This window comes from Balaenoptera musculus, chromosome X, assembly GCF_009873245.2.
Source record: "Balaenoptera musculus isolate JJ_BM4_2016_0621 chromosome X, mBalMus1.pri.v3, whole genome shotgun sequence".
Lineage (NCBI taxonomy): Eukaryota > Metazoa > Chordata > Mammalia > Artiodactyla > Balaenopteridae > Balaenoptera > Balaenoptera musculus.
Genome location: NC_045806.1, coordinates 31,331,214 through 31,352,804, shown reverse-complemented (window position 1 = coordinate 31,352,804; position 21,591 = coordinate 31,331,214). Strand labels below are relative to the sequence as shown.

Sequence of the window (21,591 nt, the reverse complement as noted above, 5' to 3'; positions counted from 1 at the left end):
TGAACCGTGTCCTGGATACAGCCACGCTTTGCCTTGGATGCAACATTCCAGTACCATCTGTCTCTCTCACCCTTCTAATTCCTAATGCATAAATCAATTCTTAGACTATAAATATGCTATATAGTAATGACCTCACTAAAAGTTAATAAATTATCACACAGAGTACATACTCATCTTTAATATACAATTCACTCTACACTGTAAACATTTTTAACAAACTTTATTGCTGTATACATTCACCTCTGGCCCTTTGGAGAGTCAAATCATCTCAGGGTATAATGTAAAAGGGAAATTTCTGGTCTTACAAGGTAAGAAATCCAGAAACATGGTTTAACCAAGGTGTACTTTAATTTCCTTGAGTCTGTCAAAGGAACGTGTAACAAAATCATATTGTCTGGAAACTCGTTATGCTGATGTTTCTCATTTTCATTTAATACTGACTTAGCATTTCCTTTGTGCCAGTTCCTGTACAATTACTGAATAAAAATTAACTCAATGAATTCCTCATTATTACAGATGAGATAGGCTCTGCTATGACCTCCATTTTACAGATGAGGGAACTGAGAGGCTCAGAAGATGACATAACTTCACCAAAGTTAACAGAGCCAGGATTCAAATCCAGGCAGCCTAGCTCCAGAGTATAGGCTGGCAGCCACTATCACCCTGTTTCTCATAAAAGCAACACTGCATTTGGAACTTCCTTAAAAAACCTTTATGTCGAAAGTCATTATTTTAGATGTCCCTCTTTTTAACATTTTATAATAGTGTAGAATATAAATCTATTATTCTTCACTGTCGGATACAAATGAATCTACATTTAAATGTCTTACCATTTAAATGTCTTACCACTTATCCCTGCTATCGCAGAAGAGAACACTGGTGAAAAATGACACGGGTTTAGATGATTTGAAGCTGAGATGGCAGGTGGGCGCAGCATTAATTCCACTGGGAGAGCCCATAATGAAAATTATTTGCCTTTTGGAAAATTCACAGAAAGAGGTTGAATCACGTCACCATCAAGAAGCCTTGCTGGGTCATGGACATATATACACTACCAAATGTAAAATAGATAGCTAGTGGGAAGCAGCCGCATAGCACAGGGAGATCAGCTCGGTGCTTTGTGACCACCTAGAGGGGTGGGATAGGGAGGGTGGGAGGGAGGGAGATGCAAGAGGGAAGAGATATGGGAACATATGTATATGTATAACTGATTCACTTTGTTATAAAGCAGAAACTAACACACTATTGTAAAGCAATTATACTTCAATAAAGATGTTAAAAAAAAAAGAAGCCTTGCTGGGGAAATACGGACACTGAAAGTTGAATCCCTGTTTAAAATTAAAAGAAAAAATTAGCTCAAAACATGTACAAGTAATTGGATTTAAATGTGGTTTCCTCTGTTTTTTGAATCATTAGAAAAATTAAAACAATAAATATTTACAATAATATGCCCAACTACTAAAGATATTTTTGTATCATCTCTCGTTTTCTGGTCACAATATAAGTAAAATTGATAATATGTTGATTTAACCAAGAACTACATGAGGTGATCAAAAGTTCCTTTTGACCTGTCAGGATTAAAATAACAGGGTTAAAATGCCTGATAAGGTGCAATGTGTTTTTAACCACAGCCATGCTAAAAGCACTGTCCTTAAATATGTCCTGACAAAAATTTACTAGAAATTACTGCTTAAAACAGCTAAAGCTTTAATGCATGTAGACTAAATATTAACAAATGCATATACACATATTTTTTCTTTAATTTGGGTACAATTAAGCACTTGTACACATATATCATGAATATTTTTTCAATCATTACTATTAAAAATATTCTACTAAATGTTTGCATATTTCATTATATACTATAATTTATTTGGCCAATCTAAAATGTTTGTGATTTTTAATAGCATAGTATGTAGTATTCACCTCAATTCTAATTAATACTTGGTAAATTTTAGTTGTCAATAAATATTTCACCATATTACTTTGTTTTATTATATATGTAGGTTCCTATAGCAAATAAGAAGTGCTATCAAATGGGAATCATATTTCCCTAGTACCTTAATTAGACTGAAGATTATTCAGCTAATTAGAAAAAGTAAAGAAAGCTCTCAACTTGAATTAGCTAAACTCATATGGTTCACTGGATAAAACATGAAAAAGCAGTTTATAAATCAGGTTTGAATCCAATTCTGTTGCTAATTAACTGTCATTGGATAAGTCATTAATGCTATTGACTTTATTGTATATATAATGAGAATAGGTTACATCATCTCTACAGTCCCTTTTACATGCTCATTTCATTATACCATGTTTTGTAAGACTCAGCTTTTAACTTGAAGTATTTTTAAAATTGATACCATTATACATTAACTTAAAAGCTGAAAGATTAAAAGATTAATTCATATATGAGACGTTTCTTGACCAAGAAAAAAGTACTTTCTAGTACAAGGTAATTCAAGTCATGTCTATTTCCTATTTAAGCAACAAAGTTTAGTGTCTGCTTACAACATAGGGTCTTGGAAAAACTGTGAATCCCAAAGTTGTAAAGTTAATGTTGAGGAACTACACTCTCTCACAAAATGGCATTTAAAGTAAGCCCCCGAGGCCTAAGTAAGCACTCATCATATCTTGCAGGCCAAATGTTAGAAACTAAAGGCCGTTCTATGCTCCTCAACTTGGACAATTTTCATTTATTTCCAACCATTACATCACACACGGAACTCATTTTCTCTGGATCTCAGAATGCTTAACTGTAAAATAAGGTATTGAACTAGAGAAGCTCTGAGGTGGGTCCAAGATCTGGTAGTTTATGAAAGTAATGCTAATAGGCAATTCACATCAGTATATAAATCCTCACAATTTATATAATTTTAAGATGTAAACCAGCCACTCTTTACATCTATTTCTTTGTATATATAGACAGGCGTATATTTCTAAATAAAAATTTGTTTTGCTTTCCTTTTTTGTCATTTTATATAAAGGATATCAATATATGTAGTCTCTCTTAACTTTTTATTAATCTCAATATTTTCTTTTCTAGGATTCATAATACAGTTGTCTCATTAGTTGAAGTTCCTCCACTTCACAGCTATAGAATATTCACGTACACATATATCACAAATTATTTATCCCTTTACATGTCACTGGACATTTGTGCAGTTCCCAGATTTTGCTATTCTGAATAATGCAACTATGACTAACTTCAAACATACCTTGTAGCACACATGTGCACTTTATTTAAGTATAGTTGATTTATAATGTTATATTAGTTTCAGATGTACAGCACAGTGATTCAATATTAAAGTTATTATAAAATATTGGCTATTTACAATAGCCAGGTTATGGAAGCAACCTAAATGTCCATTGACAGACGAATGGAAGAGGAGGATGTGGTACATGTATACAATGGAATATTACTCAGCCATAAAAAGGAACGAAATTGGGTCATTTGTAGAGACATGGATGGACCTAGAGACTGTCATACCAAGTGAAGTAAGTCAAGAGAAAAACAAATATCGTATATTAACGCATATATGTGGAATCTAGAAACATGGTACAGATGAACTGGTTTGCAAGGCAGAACCAGAGACAAAGATGTAGAGAACAAACATATGGAAAAGTGGGAAAAGGGGGGAAAGTGGGGTGTGGGTGGTGTTGGTGGGATGAATTGGGAGATTGGGATTAACATATATACGCTAATATGTATAAAACAGATAACTAACAAGAACCTGCTGTATAAAAAAAAAATCAAAAAACAGTTATTATAAAATATTGGCTATCTTCCCTGTGTTGTATAATATATCCTTGTAGCTTATGTATTTTATACATAGTAGCTTGTACCTCTTAATCCCCTTCCCCTATCTTGACCCTCCCCCTACCTCTCTCCCCTCTGGTAACCACTAGTTTGTTCTCTGTATCTATGAATCTGTTTCCCTTTTGTTATATTCATTCGTTTTATTTTTTAGATTCCACATATAAATGAAAACATACAGTATTTGTCTTTCTCTGTCTGACTTACTTCACTAAGCATAATACCTTCCAGGTCCATCCATGTTGTTGCAAATGGCAAAATTTCATTCTTTTTTATGGCTGGATAATATTCCATTGAATATGTAGAATATATACACATCTTCTTTATTCATTCATTTGTTGATGGACACTAAAATTGCTTCCATACACTGGCTATTGTAAATAATGCTGCTATGAATACTGGGGTGCATCAATCTTTTCTAATTAGTGTTTTTATTTTCTTTGTATACATACTCAGGACTGGAATTGCTGCATCATATGATAGCTCTATTTTTAATCTTTTGAGGAACCGCCATGCTGTTTGCCATAGTGGCTGCACCAGTATACATTCCCACCAACAGTGAACTAAGGTTCCCTTTTCTCCACATCCTCGTCAACACTTATTATTTGTTGTCTTTTTGACAACTGCCATTCTGATAGGTGTGAGGCGATATCTCATTGTGGTTTTGATTTGCATTTCCCTGATGAGTTTTTCTTGTATATACTGTGAAGTGTAAATGTTGGGCTATGAAATATGCCGATGTTACACTTTACATAGTATTACCCAGTGTGGTCCTACTCACTGACACTGTAACTAGTAACCTGATTTATTAATGTTTGCCTACCTAGGACAAGCAAAATGCTATCTTATTGCAGTCACTAATTTTTACTTCCAAGTTTACAAATAGGTCAATTATATGTTTTCATGTGTTTATTTTCCATTTTATCTGTGAAATAGTGATTGAAACTTTTTGTCAACATTTCTGTTGAGTTACTTGATATTTTTCTGATTAATTTGTATCAGTTATTTATTCTATTGTTAGCATGATTTTAAGGCTTAAGAAATCTTTCTCTACCCACAGACATTAAAATTGTTTTCTCTAATTTTTTTTTTGCCTATATTCAAATTGCCTTTTTTTTAATTAATTAATTTATTTTTGGCTGCATTGGGTCTTTGTTGCTGCGTGCAGGCTTTCTCTAGTTGTGGTGAGCGGGGGCTACTCTTCATTGTGGTGAGCGGGCTTCTCTTGTTGGAGAGCATGGGCTCTAGGCACAGGGGCTTCAGTAGTTGTGGCATGCAGGCTCAATAGTTGTGGCTCGTGGGCTCTAGAGCACAGGCTCAGTAGTTGTGGTGCACGGGCCTAGTTGCTCCATGGCATGTGGGATCTTCCTGGACCAGGGCTCGAACCCATGTCCCCTGCACTGGCAGGCAGATTCTTAACCACTGTGCCACCAAGGAAGTCCTCTAAGTTTTTTTTTTTACATTTGACCTTCCACATTTAAGCCTTCAATCCATGTGTAATGAATTTTCGTGTATTAAGACAGGAATCCAGTTTGAAATATTCCATAGTCGATTATTCTAGCACCATTTATTGAATAGTAATCTCTTTGCTCCATAGATCTATACTACCTTTGTCATATATTCGGTATCCATCCATGTGTGGGCCTTTTTTAAGTCTATTCTACTCCTTTGCACATTTTCTCTATCACTGCACCACTATCACATTGATTTATTAGTCTTGATATTTGGGAAGCCAAGCCCTTCTCACCTTATTCTTTTTCTTCAGGGGTGGCTTGGCTACTCTTGACCCTTGATTTTTTCATATAAAATTTAGAATTTTACTTGTCAATCTCTATGAAAAAATTTATTTGAATTTTTATTTCAGTTGCATGAAATATCTAAATTGATTTGTAGAAAACTGTCCTTTTTATAATATTAAGTACCCCAATTCATGAATATGTGTAAATCTTCATTTATTTATGAGTTCTTTGACTTAAATTTTATAATTTTCTCCATACAGTTCCATACAACTCTTCCTATTATCTTTAATTGTTAATGTTTTTATGAATAGTAGTTTTACAGTTGCACATTCTAAATGTTGTATGCTGAAATGCTATTGAATTTTAAATATTGGACTTATATTTGTCTATCTTGATAAATGATCTTCATAGTTTTAAATATCTACATATACATTCTTTTAATTTCCTATACAGAAATTCGGATTCCGATATACACCAAAGTTTAAGAACCACTGATCTAGAGAAGATTTGCTTGCTTCTGCTGAAAGATAGGACTTACTCACGTGGAACCATTTTAGCTTCTTCCAGATTAATCCAGGAATCAGAGATTAAGTTTTCCTATCTTGAAGTTGTCCCAATTTAAGAACAAGCTTGCATTTGGCATGTTATTACAGTTCACCACTCCTACTCTGGTTTCAGCTTATAAGAATGTATTCTGGGGGGGAGGAGAGAAGATGGCGGAAGAGTAAGACGCGGAGATCACCTTCCTTCCCACAGATACAGTAGAGATACATCTACACGTGGAACTGCTCCTACAGAACACCCACTGAACGCTGGCAGAAGACGTCAGACCTCCCAAAAGGCAAGAAACTCCCCCGGTACTTGGGTAGGGCAAAAGAAAAAAGAAATAACAGAGACAAAAGAATAGGGACGGCACCTGCACCAGTGGGAGAGAGCTGTGAAGGAGGAAAGGTTTCCACGCACTAGGAGCCCCTTCGCGGGCAGAGACTGCGGGTGGCAGAGGGGGGAAGCTTCGGAGCCACGGAGGAGAGCGCAGCCACAGGGGTGCGGAGGGCAAAGCGGAGAGATTCCCGCACAGAGGAGCGGTGCCGACCAGCACTCACCAGCCCGAGAGGCTTGTCTGCTCAGCCGCCGGGGCGGGGCTGGGAGCTGAGGCTCCGGCTTCGGTCGCAGGGAGAGGACTGGGGTTGGCGGCGTGAACACAGCCTGAAGGGGTTAGTGCACCACAGCTAGCCGGGAGGGAGTCTGGGGAAAAAGCCTGCAGCTGCCGAAGAGGCAAGAGACTTTTTCTTCCCTGTTTCCTGGTGCGCGAGGAGAGGGGATTCAGAGCGCCGCCTAAACGAACTTCAGAGACGGGCGCGAGCCGCGGCTAACAGCGCGGATCCCATAGCAACAGGGGCGCAGAGGGAAAAACGGAGAGACTCCCGCACAGAGGCTCGGCGCCGAGCAGCGCTCACCAACCCGAGAGGCTTGTCTGCTCCCCCGCCGGGGCGGGCGGGGCTGGGAGCTGAGGCTCGGGCTTCGGTCGGATCGCAGGGAGAGGACTGGGGTTGGCGGCGTGAACACAGCCTGAAGGGGTTGGCGCACCACAGCTGGCTGGGAGGGAGACCGGGAAAAAGTCTGCAGCTGCCGAAGAGGCAAGAGACTTTTTCTTGCCTCTTTGTTTCGCGGCGGGCAGGGAGAGGGGATTCAGAGCGCCGCCGAAACGAACTCCAGAGACTGGCGCGAGCCGCGGCGGTCTGCACGGACCCCAGAGACGGGCGTGAGACGCTGGGGCTGCTGCTGCCGCCTCCAGAAAGCCTGTGTGCGAGCACAGGTCACTCTCCGCGCCGCCCCTCCCGGGAGCCCGTGCAGCCCGCCACTGCCAGCGTCCCGTGATCCCGGGACAACATCCCCGGGAGAACGCACTGCGCGCCTCAGGCTGCTGCAACGTCACGCCGGCCTCTGACGCCGCAGGCTCGCCCCGCCTCCTCTGTACCCCTCCCTCCCCCCGGCCTGAGTGAGCCAGAGTCCCCGAAGCAGCTGCTCCTTTAACCCCGTCCTGTCTGGGCGGGGAACAGACGCCCTCAGGCGACCTACACGCAGAGGCAGGTCCAAATCCAAAGCTGATCCCCAGGAGCTGTGCGAACAGAGAAGAGGAGGGGAAATCTCTCCCAGCAGCCTCAGAAGAAGCGGATTAAAACTCCACAAACAACTTGATGTGCCTGCATCTGTTGAATACCTGAATAGACAACGAATCATCCCAAATTCAGGAGGTGGACTTTGGGAGCAGGATATATTAATTTTTCCCCTTTTCCTTTTTTTTTTTTGTGAGTGTATATGCATATGCTTCTGGGGGAGATTTTGTCTGTATAGCTTTGCTTTATAATAGCTTTATTTTACTTCACTATATTATAGCTCCTTCCTCCCTTCCTCCCTTCCTCCCTTCCTTCCTTCCTATTTTTTCTCCCTTTTACTCTGAGCCGTGTGGACGAAAGGCTCTTGGTGCTTCAGCCAGGCATCAGGGCCGTACCTCGGAGGTGGGAGAGCCAACTTCAGGACACTGGTCCACAAGAGACCTCCCAGCTCCACGTAATACCAAACGGCAAAAATCTCTCAGAGATCTCCATCTCAACATCAAGACCCAGCATCACTCAATGACCAGCAAGCTACAGTGCTGAACACCCTATGCCAAACAACTAGCAAGACAGGAACACAGCCCCATCCATTAGCAGAGAGGCTGCCTAAAATCATAATAAGGCCACAGACACCCCAAAATACACCACCAGACGTGGACGTGCCCACCAGAAAGACAAGATCCAGCCTCATCCACCAGAGCTCAGGCACTAGTTCCCTCCACCAGGAAGCCTACACAACCCACTGAACCAACCTTAGCCACTGGGGACAGATACCAAAAACAACGGGAACTACAAACCTGCAACCTGTGATAAGGAGACCCCAAACACAGTAAGATAAGCAAAATGACACGACAGAAAAACATACAGCAGATGAAGGAGCAGGGTCAAAACACACTAGACTTAACAAATGAAGAGGAAATAGGTAGTCTACCTGAAAAAGAATTCAGAATAATGATAGTAAGGATGATCCAAAATCTTGGAAATAGAATAGACAAAATGCAAGAAACATTTAACAAGGACGTAGAAGAACTAAAGAGGAATCAAGCAATGATGAAAAACACAATAAATGAAATTAAAAATACTCTAGATGGGATCAATAGCAGAATAACTGAGGCAGAAGAAAGGATAAGTGACCTGGAAGATAAAATGGTGGAAATAACTACTGCAGAGCAGGATAAAGAAAAAAGAATGAAAAGAACTGAGGACAGTCTCAGAGACCTCTGGGACAACATTAAACGCACCAACATTCGAATTATAGGGGTCCCAGAAGAAGAAGAGAAAAAGAAAGGGACTGAGAAAATATTTGAAGAGATTATAGTTGAAAACTTCCCTAATATGGGAAAGGAAATAGTTAATCAAGTCCTGGAAGCACAGAGAGTCCCATACAAGATAAACCCAAGGAGAAACACGCCAAGACACATATTAATCAAACTGTCAAAAATTAAATATAAGGAAAACATATTAAAGGCAGCAAGGGAAAAAAAACAAATAACACACAAGGGAATCCCCATAAGGTTAACATCTGATCTTTCAGCAGAAACTCTGCAAGCCAGAAGGGAGTGGCAGGATATACTTAAAGTGATGAAGGAGAAGAACCTACAACCAAGATTACTCTACCCAGCAAGGATCTCATTCAAATGTGATGGAGAAATTAAAACCTTTACAGACAAGCAAAAGCTGAGAGAGTTCAGCACTACCAAAACAACTTTACAACAAATGCTAAAGGAACTTCTCTAGGCAAGAAGCACAAGAGAAGGAAAACACCTACAATAACAAACCCAAAACATTTAAGAAAATGGGAATAGGAACATACATATCGATAATTACCTTGAATGTAAATGGATTAAATGCTCCCACCAAAAGACACAGGCTGGCTGAATGGATACAAAAACAAGACCCATATATATGCTGTCTACAAGAGACCCACTTCAGACCTAGAGACACATACAGACTGAAAGTGAGGGGATGGAAAAAGATATTCCATGCAAATGGAAATCAAAAGAAAGCTGGAGTAGCAATTCTCATATCAGACAAAATAGACTTTAAAATAAAGACTATTACAAGAGACAAAGAAGGACACTATATAATGATCAAGGGATCGATCCAAGAGGAAGGTATAACAATTGTAAATATTTATGCACCCAACATAGGAGCACCTCAATACATAAGGCAAGTACTAACAGCCATAAAAGGGGAAATCGACAGCAACACAATCATAGTAGGGGACTTTAACACCCCACTTTCACCAATGGACAGATCATCCAAAATGAAAATAAATAAGGAAACACAAGCTTTAAATGATACATTAAACAAGATGGACTTAATTGATATTTATAGGACATTCCACCCAAAAACAACAGAATACACATTTTTCTCAAGTGCTCATGGAACATTCTCCAAGATAGATCATATCTTGGGTCACAAATCAAGCCTTGGTAAATTTAAGAAAATTGAAATCGTATCAAGTATCTTTTCCGACCACAACGCTATGAGACTAGATATCAATTACAGGAAAAGATCTGTAAAAAATACAAACACATGGAGGCTACACAATACATTACTTAATAATGAAGTGATTACTGAAGAAATCAAAGGGGAAATCAAAAAATACCTAGAAATAAATGACAATGGAGATACGACGACCCAAAACCTATGGGACGCAGCAAAAGCAGTGCTAAGAGGGAAGTTTATAGCAATACAAGCCTACCTCAAGAAACAGGAAACATCTCGAATAAACAACCTAACCTTGCACCTAAAGCAATTAGAGAAAGAAGAACAAAAAAACCCCAAAGCCAGCAGAAGGAAAGAAATTATAAAGATCAGGTCAGAAATAAATGAAAAAGAAATGAAGGAAACAATAGCAAAAATCAATGAAACTAAAAGCTGGTTCTTTGAGAAGATAAACAAAATTGATAAACCATTAGCCAGACTCATCAAGAGAAAAAGGGAGAAGACTCAGATCAGTAGAATTAGAAATGAAAAAGGAGAAATAACCACTGACACTGCAGAAATACAAAAGATCATGAGAGATTACTACAAGCAACTCTATGCCAATAAAATGGACAACCTGGAAGAAATGGACAGATTCTTAGAAATGCACAAACTGCCGAGACTGAACCAGGAAGAAATAGAAAATATGAAGAGACCAATCACAAGCACGGAAATTGAAACTGTGATTAAAAACCTTCCAACAAACAAAAGCCCAGGACCAGATGGCTTCACAGGTGAATTCTATCAAACATTTAGAGAAGAGCTAACACCTATCCTTCTCAAACTCTTCCAAAATATTGCAGAGGGAGGAACACTCCCAAACTCATTCTACGAGGCCACCATCACCCTGATACCAAAACCAGACAAAGATGTCACAAAGAAAGAAAACTACAGGCCAATATCACTGATGAACATAGATGCAAAAATCCTCAACAAAATACTCGCAAACAGAATCCAACAGCACATTAAAAGGATCATACACCATGATCAAGTGGGGTTTCTCCCAGGAATGCAAGGATTCTTCAATATACGCAAATCAATCAATGTGATACACCATATTAACAAATTGAAGGAGAAAAACCATATGATCATCTCAATAGATGCAGAGAAAGCTTTCGACAAAATTCAACACCCATTTATGATAAAAGCCCTGCAGAAAGTAGGCATAGAGGGAACTTTCCTCAACATAATAAAGGCCATATATGACAAACCCACAGCCAACATTGTCCTCAATGGTGAAAAACTGAAACCATTTCCACTAAGATCAGGAACAAGACAAGGTTGCCCACTCTCACCACTATTATTCAACATAGTTTTGGAAGTGTTAGCCACAGCAATCAGAGAAGACAAAGAAATAAAAGGAATCCAAATCGGAAAAGAAGAAGTAAAGCTGTCACTATTTGCAGATGACATGATACTATACATAGAGAAGCCTAAAGATGCTACCAGAAAACTCCTAGAGCTAATCAATGAATTTGGTAAAGTAGCAGGATACAAAATTAATGCACAGAAATCGCTTGCATTTCTATACACTAATGACGAAAAATCTGAAAGTGAAATTAAGAAAACACTCCCGTTTACCATTGCAACAAAAAGAATAAGATATCTAGGAATAAACCTACCTAAGGAGACAAAAGACCTGTATGCAGAAAATTATAAGACACTGATGAAAGAAATTAAAGATGATACAAACAGATGGAGAGATATACCATGTTCCTGGATTGGAAGAATCAACATTGTGAAAATGACTCTACTACCCAAAGCAATCTACAGATTCAATGCAATCCCTATCAAACTACCACTGGCATTTTTCACAGAACTAGAACAAAAAATTCCACAATTTGTATGGAAACACAAAAGACCCCGAATAGCCAAAGCAATCTTGAGAACGAAAAATGGAGCTGGGGGAATCAGGCTCCCTGACTTCAGACTATACTACAAAGCTTCAGTAATCAAGACAGTTTGGTACTGGCACAAAAACAGAAATATAGATCAATGGAACAGGATAGAAAGCCCAGAGATAAACCCACACACATATGGTCACCTTATCTTTGATAAAGGAGGCAAGCATATACAGTGGAGAAAAGACAGCCTCTTCAATAAGTGGTGCTGGGAAAATTGGACAGCTACATGTAAAAGTATGAAATTAGAACACTCCCTGACACCATGCACAAAAATAAACTCCAAATGGATTAAAGACCTAAGTGTAAGGCCAGACACTATCAAACTCTTAGAGGAAAACATAGGCAGAACACTCTATGACATACATCACAGCAAGATTCTTTTTGACCCAGCTCCCAGAGAAATGGAAATAAGAACACAAATAAACAAATGGGACCTAATGAAACTTAAAAGCTTTTGCACAGCAAAGGAAACCATAAACAAGACCAAAAGACAACCATCAGAATGGGAGAAAATATTTGCAAATGAAGCAACTGACAAAGGATTAATCTCCAAGATTTACAAGCAGCTCATGTAGCTCAATAACAAAAAAACGAACAACCCAATCCAAAAATGGGCAGAAGACCTAAATAGACATTTCTCCAAAGAAGATATACAGATGGCCTACAGACACATGAAAGATTGCTCAACATCATTAATCATTAGAGAAATGCAAATCAAAACTACAATGAGATATCATCTCACACCGGTCAGAATGGCCATCATCAAAAAATCTAGAAACAATAAATGCTGGAGAGGGTGTGGAGGAAAGGGAACACTCTTGCACTGTTGGTGGGAATGTAAATTGATACAGCCACTATGGAGAACAGTATGGAGGTTCCTTAAAAAACTACAAATAGAACTACCATACGACCCAGCAATCCCACTACTGGGCATATACCCTGAGAAAACCATAGGTCAAAAAGTGTCATGTACCACAATGTTCATTGCAGCTCTATTTACAATAGCCAGGACCTGGAAGCAACCTAAATGTCCATCGACAGATGAATGGATAAAGAAGATGTGGCACATATATACAATGGAATATTACTCAGCCATAAAAAGAAATGAAATGGAGGTATTTGTAATGAGGTGGATGGAGTTAGAGTCTGTCATACAGAGTGAAGTAAGTCAGAAAGAGAAAAACAAATACAGTATGCTAACACATATATACGGAATCTAAGGAAAAAAAAAAAAAAAGGCCATGCAGAACCTAGTGGCAAGACGGGAATAAAGACACAGACCTACTAGAGAATGGACTTGAGGATATGGGGAGGGGGTGGGGTGAGATGGGACAGTGTAAGAGAGTGGCATGGACATATATACACTACCAAATGTAAAATAGATAGCTAGTGGGAAGCAGCCGCATAGCACAGGGAGATCAGCTCGGTGCTTTGTGACCACCTAGAGGGGTGGGATGGGGAGGGTGGGAGGGAGGGAGATGCAAGAGGGAAGAGAAATGGGAACATATTGTATATGTATAACTGATTCACTTTGTTATAAAGCAGAAGCTAACACACTATTGTAAGGCAATTATACTTCAATAAAGATGTTTAAAAAAAAAAAAAAAAAGAATGTATTCTGGTTTGGCTTGATCTGATACCCTTTAGAGACCTCCCACACTTCTCAGCAGCCCAGCAGTTATATATATATATATATATATTAATACATACATACATATACACACACACACACACACACACACAAACAGAAGCTCTATTTGTTTTGTAATGTGAGGGCTCATAATATATCTAGGCCAGTACAGTCCTGGGATTTGAGCTGTTCATAAATTTTTTAAAAAACGAAAACAGATTGCATTCCCTATACTGTGTGCACATGATAGGCAGAATTCTGTGACGGCCACCAAGAGTCCTGTTCCTTACTGTACAAACTGCAGAGTTCCCACTCCTTGGGTGGCAGGATCTGTAAATATGATGAGACATCACTTTGGTGATTAAGTTATGCTATACGGCAATAGTAAAGGAACTTTCCATAGGTAATGAAGGTCCCTAGTCAATGGAATTTGAGTAAGCAAAGGGAGATAATCAGGGGCAGATCCAATTTAATCAGGTGAGAGAGAAAAGTCAGAGAGATGGTGTACTTCTGGCTTTGAATGAGGTAAATGCCATGTTGTGAGGAGGGGACCACATGTCTAGGACTTGACGGTGGCCTCTAAGAGCTGAGAGTTATCCGAGCCAACAGCCAGCAAAACAACGATGTCTGAGTCCGACAACTACAAGGATTAGTTCTGCCAACAACCAGAGAGCATGGGGGAGGACTGAGCCTCAGATGAGACTGCTGCTATAGCCCACACCTTGAGCTCTGCCTATTGAGACCTTGAGCAGTGGACACTAAACTAACCTGGACTCCTGACCCAACCATCACCTACCCCCCCCCAAAGAAACTGGGAGAACAAATTCATGTTTTAAGGCATTAAGTCTGTGGTAATTTGTCACACAGCAAAAGAAAACTAATACACGGAGTTTTTAAGCTTGCTTCTCATACCACAAAAAGAGATATACCAAAAATTTGTACCAGAAAATTGAATGACTAACGGTGAGACAACTAAATGGGCTTTTGGGGGGTATTTTTAATTTAAATGTACAGTTAAATATTTTAGTAGTTCACTCCAACTATAGAAACAAGTCAGGCATTGTTCATGACTCATATAACACAGACAGAAAGAAAAAAGCACCTAAAGAAAATGTGGTCAATTCACATTAGGCATCTACCTGAAATAGTTCTGAGGTAAAATGTTGACATCCATCACAGTTGTTACACCCAAAGGAACAGGAGTAAAAAATATGAAAGGAGGGTCAAACAATAACTTGGGTAATTTTACCTCTCCGACCAGACATAACATTCGAAAGCAAACTGGATTATCATTTAAATGTATAGGAATATCAGCGGTGTATTTTCTAGGCTGTCCTAATGAAAGAAAAACATTTTTTAAGTATTTTAGATTAGTTCACACACACCAAAAAACATTTACATAACTTAAACATTACTAAATATTAAGATGTACTATGAAGTTACAGCTCAATGGAGCAGAATAGATTACCCAGAAACTGGATTTATCCTGCCAAGGAACTTAAGACTTGTAATGAGCTGTCACTGAAATAAAAATCTTTTAAAGTGCACTCTGTCTAGAAATAGAGTACGTCTCCTTACAGTAGATTTTCATTATTATGGGAAAATACATATACCTTGGGGAAACAGTACAACAGGACTTCTTTTTTAAATTGTTTTCCATGCCTTAACAGGAGCTGCCCATCCCTTTAGTATATGCAGCATGAAGATGAGGTCAGATAACTGCCATAAAGATCTCAGGGAATACTGAGAAATGGATATGCTGAAAGGAAAGGAATGTGCTTTCTTGCAGATTTTTAGGTTTATGTAAGGCTGTCAGGGTCGACTGGCCAATTTCACCTGGTAGGAAAAAACAGGAAATTGCCACATGGCAACTCACAGGAGGAAAGGCAGTTTGTGTAGGAGAAAAAGGCTCAGCACAGAAGCAGCAGGCTGGTCTTGGACAACAGGTGCCATCAGAGCCAGTTGCCAATGCCTTTTAAGACCCAAATCCCCAAACATAAGTCTCACAGGCAGAAAAATGTGATCTCATGAGTATGAATGCAAAGTTATAATTTAGAAATCAAAAACTTACTGAGGGGCTTCCCTGGTGGTGCAGTGGTTGAGAATCTGCCTGTCAATGCAGGGGACACGGGTTCGAGCCCTGGTCTGGGAAGATCCCACATGCCGCGGAGCAACTAGGCCCGTGAGCCACAACTACTGAGCCTGCGCGTCTGGAGCCTGTGCTCCGCAACAAGAGAGGCCGCGATAGTGAGAGGCCGGCGCACCGCGATGAAGAGTGGCCCCCGCTTGCCGCAACTAGAGAAAGCCCTTGCACAGAAACGAAGACCCAACACAGCCAAAAATAAATAAATAAATAAATAAAAAATAAAAATAAAGGAATTCCTTTAAAAAAAAAAAAAGTAAAAAAAACAAAAAAACTTACTGAATTCTGAGTTTTGAATGGATTGCTTTGAGGTTATTCCTGGGTTTTAGAAGTGTTAAAGGTTTCTGGGATAATGGAGAAGGGGGTTCCTTGTGTAACCTAAGACTTACTGGGGATTCAGTAACACATGTTTTTAAGCTCAGGTATGCCTTCTCTCTCATCTGAGATATAAGTTATATAAAGGTGTTATAGGCATGTTTAATTTTTTTTTAAGAGTTAGGATGAGATCCTAAGGAAGGAACCTACAGGTTTGACTGCTTGGGCTCAGCCCCATACTGAAGGAAAAGGCAAATGGAAATGTTTATTTCCTTCTAGATGATTCAGTCCATTTCATCTGGATATAAATGTTGATAAGGACATAAAGGAGAAGCTCTGTATAGAAATACAGGTGGTGGCTTTAGCTGGACTAGCTTTTATACTATTTCTTTTAGGACCAGACACATTAGACACTAAGAAGAAATACAAAGAAATATATAATGAAACCTACTAATTTTTATAAAGTAAACTTCAGAATGCAGGGAATATTTGATGTTTTCTATCATCTTTTCAGAGTTCTAAACAGAGGTAATAAAAGATGAAACATTTAAAAAATATACTAATCACAGTATCCTATGTACTGTTTCTCACACATAAATCTAAAGTGCATATACAAGGCCAGGCTAAGAGATGTGCTGGACATAGATTTAATGCAATACCGTGCTAACAGAATATTATGGAGAGAGCAAACACACAGCTCAATGAACTCTCTAAAAAGCTTAAAAGCAGTTAAGAGGTTCTTATCCTGCCTTTTCTATTGTTAACATAGCTAGCCGCGGGTATTTTATTAGATTGCCACATGTGTAAAACATAGTAGTGTCCGAGAGATCCCAATGCAAGTGATTTACTGAGGGAGTGCTCTCAGGAGGAACCTGTGGGTAAAGGAGGGAAGCAGAACAGGGCCGGGCAAGAAGCTATGAGAAGCTGTAGTTTTAGAATCGATTCAACCTGATTCCACAGGGAGCTCTGGGATGTCGGACAGAGCAGGGGGAGGGGGTGGGAGGGAGCGCGTTGGGTCACCTGAGGTAGTAGTGGTGGTTAGACTTAATCTCCTTGCTATCTCTTCATGAGGTATCTTCCTCCAGCCAAGGGCAATCCCCTGGAGAAAGGGACAAACATAACCTGCCAGGAGCCAACACCCACAACTGAGAGAGGGATCGAAAAGCCCAGTAATTGGAATCTGGATAGGCCCAAATAGCATATACAAGAAGCTGTAATCCTAACATTGCTTCATAAGTAAGAATAATTAGGAAGAAACACAGGTAAGTTACTATAACACCCTTTTAAATAGAAAAATAGTCTGGAAATGACATTTGGTATGCTTTAGTTATAGTATATAAACTATAAAGGTACTTAAGCAGATGCTTTTAATTAGAGACAAATAGTAGTATAGACTTCCTCAAAGAGAGAAAAAAAAAAAAAGTGCATAGATGTTTTTTCAAGCACCTTCCTGCTGTTCCTTTGCTCCTGTGTGCTTAAAAAAGCTAGATGCCATACCTTCACTTCCTAAAGCTCATTATCTGAAAAATTCTATGTTTTAATGTAGCACGGATTCTCATGCTGAGAATCTTCTAAGATATGCGCATACTGGGTGTCAGGCTCAGGAAACATTGAGGGTATTTACATGAGAACTAAGAACAATCTTATCCAAGGGGAGTGAGAGTCTAGCCACACAAATTAGATTCAAGACCAGTGGTTCAGATTCAGAAGGGATTGATGATTTGCCTACATACCAGTGTGGATAACAGATACTATCACAGCCCTGCCTCTATCCCTGTGGCAGTCCAAGGAAGAGCAATAACGGGGGAGTGAAAACTAAAACCCACCTCACTCAAACTCTTGAAAGCCCTGACAGTATAAAGGAGCCCTGCTTGGTTAGCAGTATAACAGGGTCTACCCAAAGTGGAGATAAAATATATTTGCCCTACTTTAAGTGATACTGATGGCAAAGGTTCCATCTACAAGGCAAAGGAAATAGGAGACATAGAAGCCCTGACCATGGTTTGAAATAAAAGGCTTATACCACAGTCAGATTACAAGAAGAGAAAATGGCAGAACAAAAGTGTAATCAATCACCAATGCCTGCTAGAATAAAACGGCAGATGCTACAGGATAGCACAAAGAACAAGGACAAGATCTCACTAGGTGTGATTAAAAGAAATCTTAAGTCAATTAGAGACCCACATCTCTCAAGAGGCTGGGAAAAGTAAACAAGTTGCTTTCTGTGCTGCTTATTACGTTGTCCTTCCAAAGCCCTGTGACCTGTGGGTGAGAAGTTATGTTAATAAGATTATTGGAATCATGGTTTGCACATAAGTGGGGGGGGGTGTAAAAAAGTTAGACAATGGATCAGATTTAGGACAAAGGGATTCGGTCTGGGGCCAGGGGTGGATAGAAAAACAGACTTTGAGTCAAAAATCAAAATGCTACCATTGTAACTTGTCCAAAAGGAAACTAATTTGTCCTAACAGTTTTCTGATTAAAAAAAAAAAAAGACTGGAGGAATTTTTTAGTTGTTTGAAATGTACAGATGCAGAGAGATACCTCTTATCCCCACATTTAAAAAAATTTATTGTGATAAGAACACTTAATATGAGATCTACCATTTTAACAGATTTTAAGGGTACATTACAGTATTTTTATATGTACACACAATGTTGTACAGCAGATCTCTAGAACTTATTCGTCTTGCATAACTGAAACTTTATGCCCACTGATTAGCAATTCTCCATTTCCCCCTTCCCTAGACCCTGAAAAGCACCATTCTATTCCTTGTTTCCATTAGTTTGACTATTTTAGTATCTCACATAAGTAGAACCATGCAGTATTTGTCTTTCTGTGACTGGCTTATTTCACTTAGTATAGTGTTCTCAAGATTCAAACATGTCACACATTACAGGATTTCCTTCTTTTTTTTTTTTTTGGCTGTGCCCTGCAGCATGTGGGATCTTAGTTCCCCAAACAGGGATCCAACCCACAACCTCTGCAGTGGAAGCGCAGAGTCTTAACCACTGGACAGCCAGGGAAGTCCCCTTTTTTAAGGATGAATAATATTCCATTGTAAGTATATACCATATCTTCTTTGTCCGTTCATCCATCAATGACATGCTCCAACATGTGCACAGAATCCCTCAGCAAAGTATGGGCAACTTAATTGATTTAAAGCATTTAAGGAAATCACTGTTTAATGATTAGATGAGCACTAAATTGAGAGTTCAGTGGACACATAAGAAAAAGAATACAAATCTTACAGAATTAGTTCTGTAATGTCATTAAACAAACAAACAGTAACAATAATAACAAACCAAAAATTGCAACAACAACTACTGAGTGAAGGTGAAGTTCTCATTTCCATGGTAGCCATATTACATTACTTATAATGCCCCATTTTCAAAAATAAAATTTTGAGACACACAAAACACCAACAGTGAATGATCTATACACAGGAAAAAAGACTGTCAGTAGGAGCTGTCCCTGAGAAAGTTCAAACATTGCACATAGACACACACATTTATATATAAATATATATTATACATAAATTGTGGAGTTGAAATGTACAATAACTGAAACGAAAAATTCATTCAACATGGTTTCACCAGTAGATCTAAACTGACTAAAGAAAGAATCAGCCAACATGAAAAAAATGTCACTTGAGTTCCTCCAGTGTGAGGAACAGAAGAAAACAGAATGAAGAAAACTGAACAGAGCCTCAAAGATTTACAGGACAACATCAAGTAAACCAATATACACAAAACGAGAATCCCAGAGATAGAGAAAGAAAGGGCAGAAAGACTATTTGAAGAAATAATGGCCAAAAACGTACAAAATTTGATGAAAATCATTAATTGAAACATGTAAGAATTTCAATGAACTCCATGTAAGATAAATTCAAAGAGATATACTCTCAGACACATTTGTCAAATGGCCAAAAACCAAAGGAAAGAGAGTTTTCAAAGCAGAAAAAGTGACTCATTATATATATGGGATCTTCAATAATGTGAACAGCTGACTTATCAAAAACCATGAAGGCCAGAATGCAGTATGAAGACATATTTAAAGTACTGAAAGAAAAAGACTGTCAACCAAGAATTCTATATCCAACAAAATTATCCTTCAGAAATGAGGAAGAAATTAGGACATTCCCAGATAAACAAAAACTGACAGACTTCATCACCAGCAGACCTTTTCTAGAAGAAATACTAAAGGGAGCCCTTGAAACTGAAATAAAAGGACACTAGACAGTAAATTGAATCACAGAAAGAAATAAAGAGGTAAAGGTAAATATATGAGTAAATATAAATGATAATATAAAAGTAGTTTTGTTTTTATTTTCCTTGACTATCTGATTTTTTTTTAAATGCATACTTATTTCACTTAGCATAATGTCCTCCAAGTCCATCCATGGTGCTGCAAATGGCAAAATTTCTTTTCTTTTTATGGCTGAGTAGTATTCCATTGTATATATATACCACATCTTTATCCATTCATCTGTTGATGAACATTTAGGGTGCTTCCATATCTTGGCAATTGTAAATAATGCTGCAACAAACATTTGGGTGCATGTATCTTTTCAAATTAGTGTTTTTGTTTTTTTCGCATGTATACCCAGGAGTAAAACTGCTGGGTAATACGGCAGTTCTGTTTTTAGTATTTTGAGAAACCTCCATACTGTTTTCCACAGTGGCTGCAGCAACATGGATGTACTTCAAGGGCATTATGCTAAGTTAAATAAGTCAGACAGAGAAAGACAAATACTGCATGATATCATTCATATGTGGAATCTGAAAAAAAATACAACGAAGTAGTGAATATAACAAAAAAGAAGCAGACTCACAGGTATAGAGACAAACTAAGGGTTACCAGTGGTGGTGGGGGGGGAGGGGCAATATAGGAGTAGGGGATTAGAAAGTACAAACTATTAGGTATAAAATAAGCCACAAGGATATATTGTACAGTATGGGGAATATAGCCAATATTTTATAATAACTATAAATGGTGTATACCTTTAAAAATTGTGAATCACTATATTATATGCCTGTAACTTATATAATATCGTACAACTAAACGTCAATAAAAGGAAAAAAAACCTTAAAACTACACAGAAAAAAAGTATAAGAAAGTAGTATAAAACTGTGTTGATGGGATTATATTGTGCAAAGATGTAATTTGCATGACAATAATAGTACAAAGGAAGGGGATGCTATATCGGAGCAAAGTTTTTGCATACTGTTGAAATAAACTTGGTATTATTCTCAATTACATTTTAAAAAGTAAGATGTTACTAGTATTTTTCAGGGAAATCACTAAGAAAATACCTCAGAATTTTATTATGAAAGAAACAACAAGGGAAGTTAAATGTTAAACTAAAAGACATACAGAAAACGAATAGCAAAAAGACAGGTGTAGGGCTTCCCTGGTGGCGCAGTGGTTGAGAGTCTG

General features: G+C 38.6%; 1 protein-coding gene across 1 annotated transcript in view; it reads right to left on the bottom strand.

Moving 5' to 3' along the window:
• Positions 1 to 21,591, bottom strand: part of CFAP47 (cilia and flagella associated protein 47) — a 489,567-nt gene that overhangs the window by 353,620 nt on the left and 114,356 nt on the right. The window contains 4 exon segments of the mRNA XM_036839258.1: positions 847 to 968; positions 971 to 1,025; positions 1,293 to 1,328; positions 14,834 to 15,029. Coding sequence (XP_036695153.1) covers positions 847 to 968; positions 971 to 1,025; positions 1,293 to 1,328; positions 14,834 to 15,029 — 409 coding nt within the window.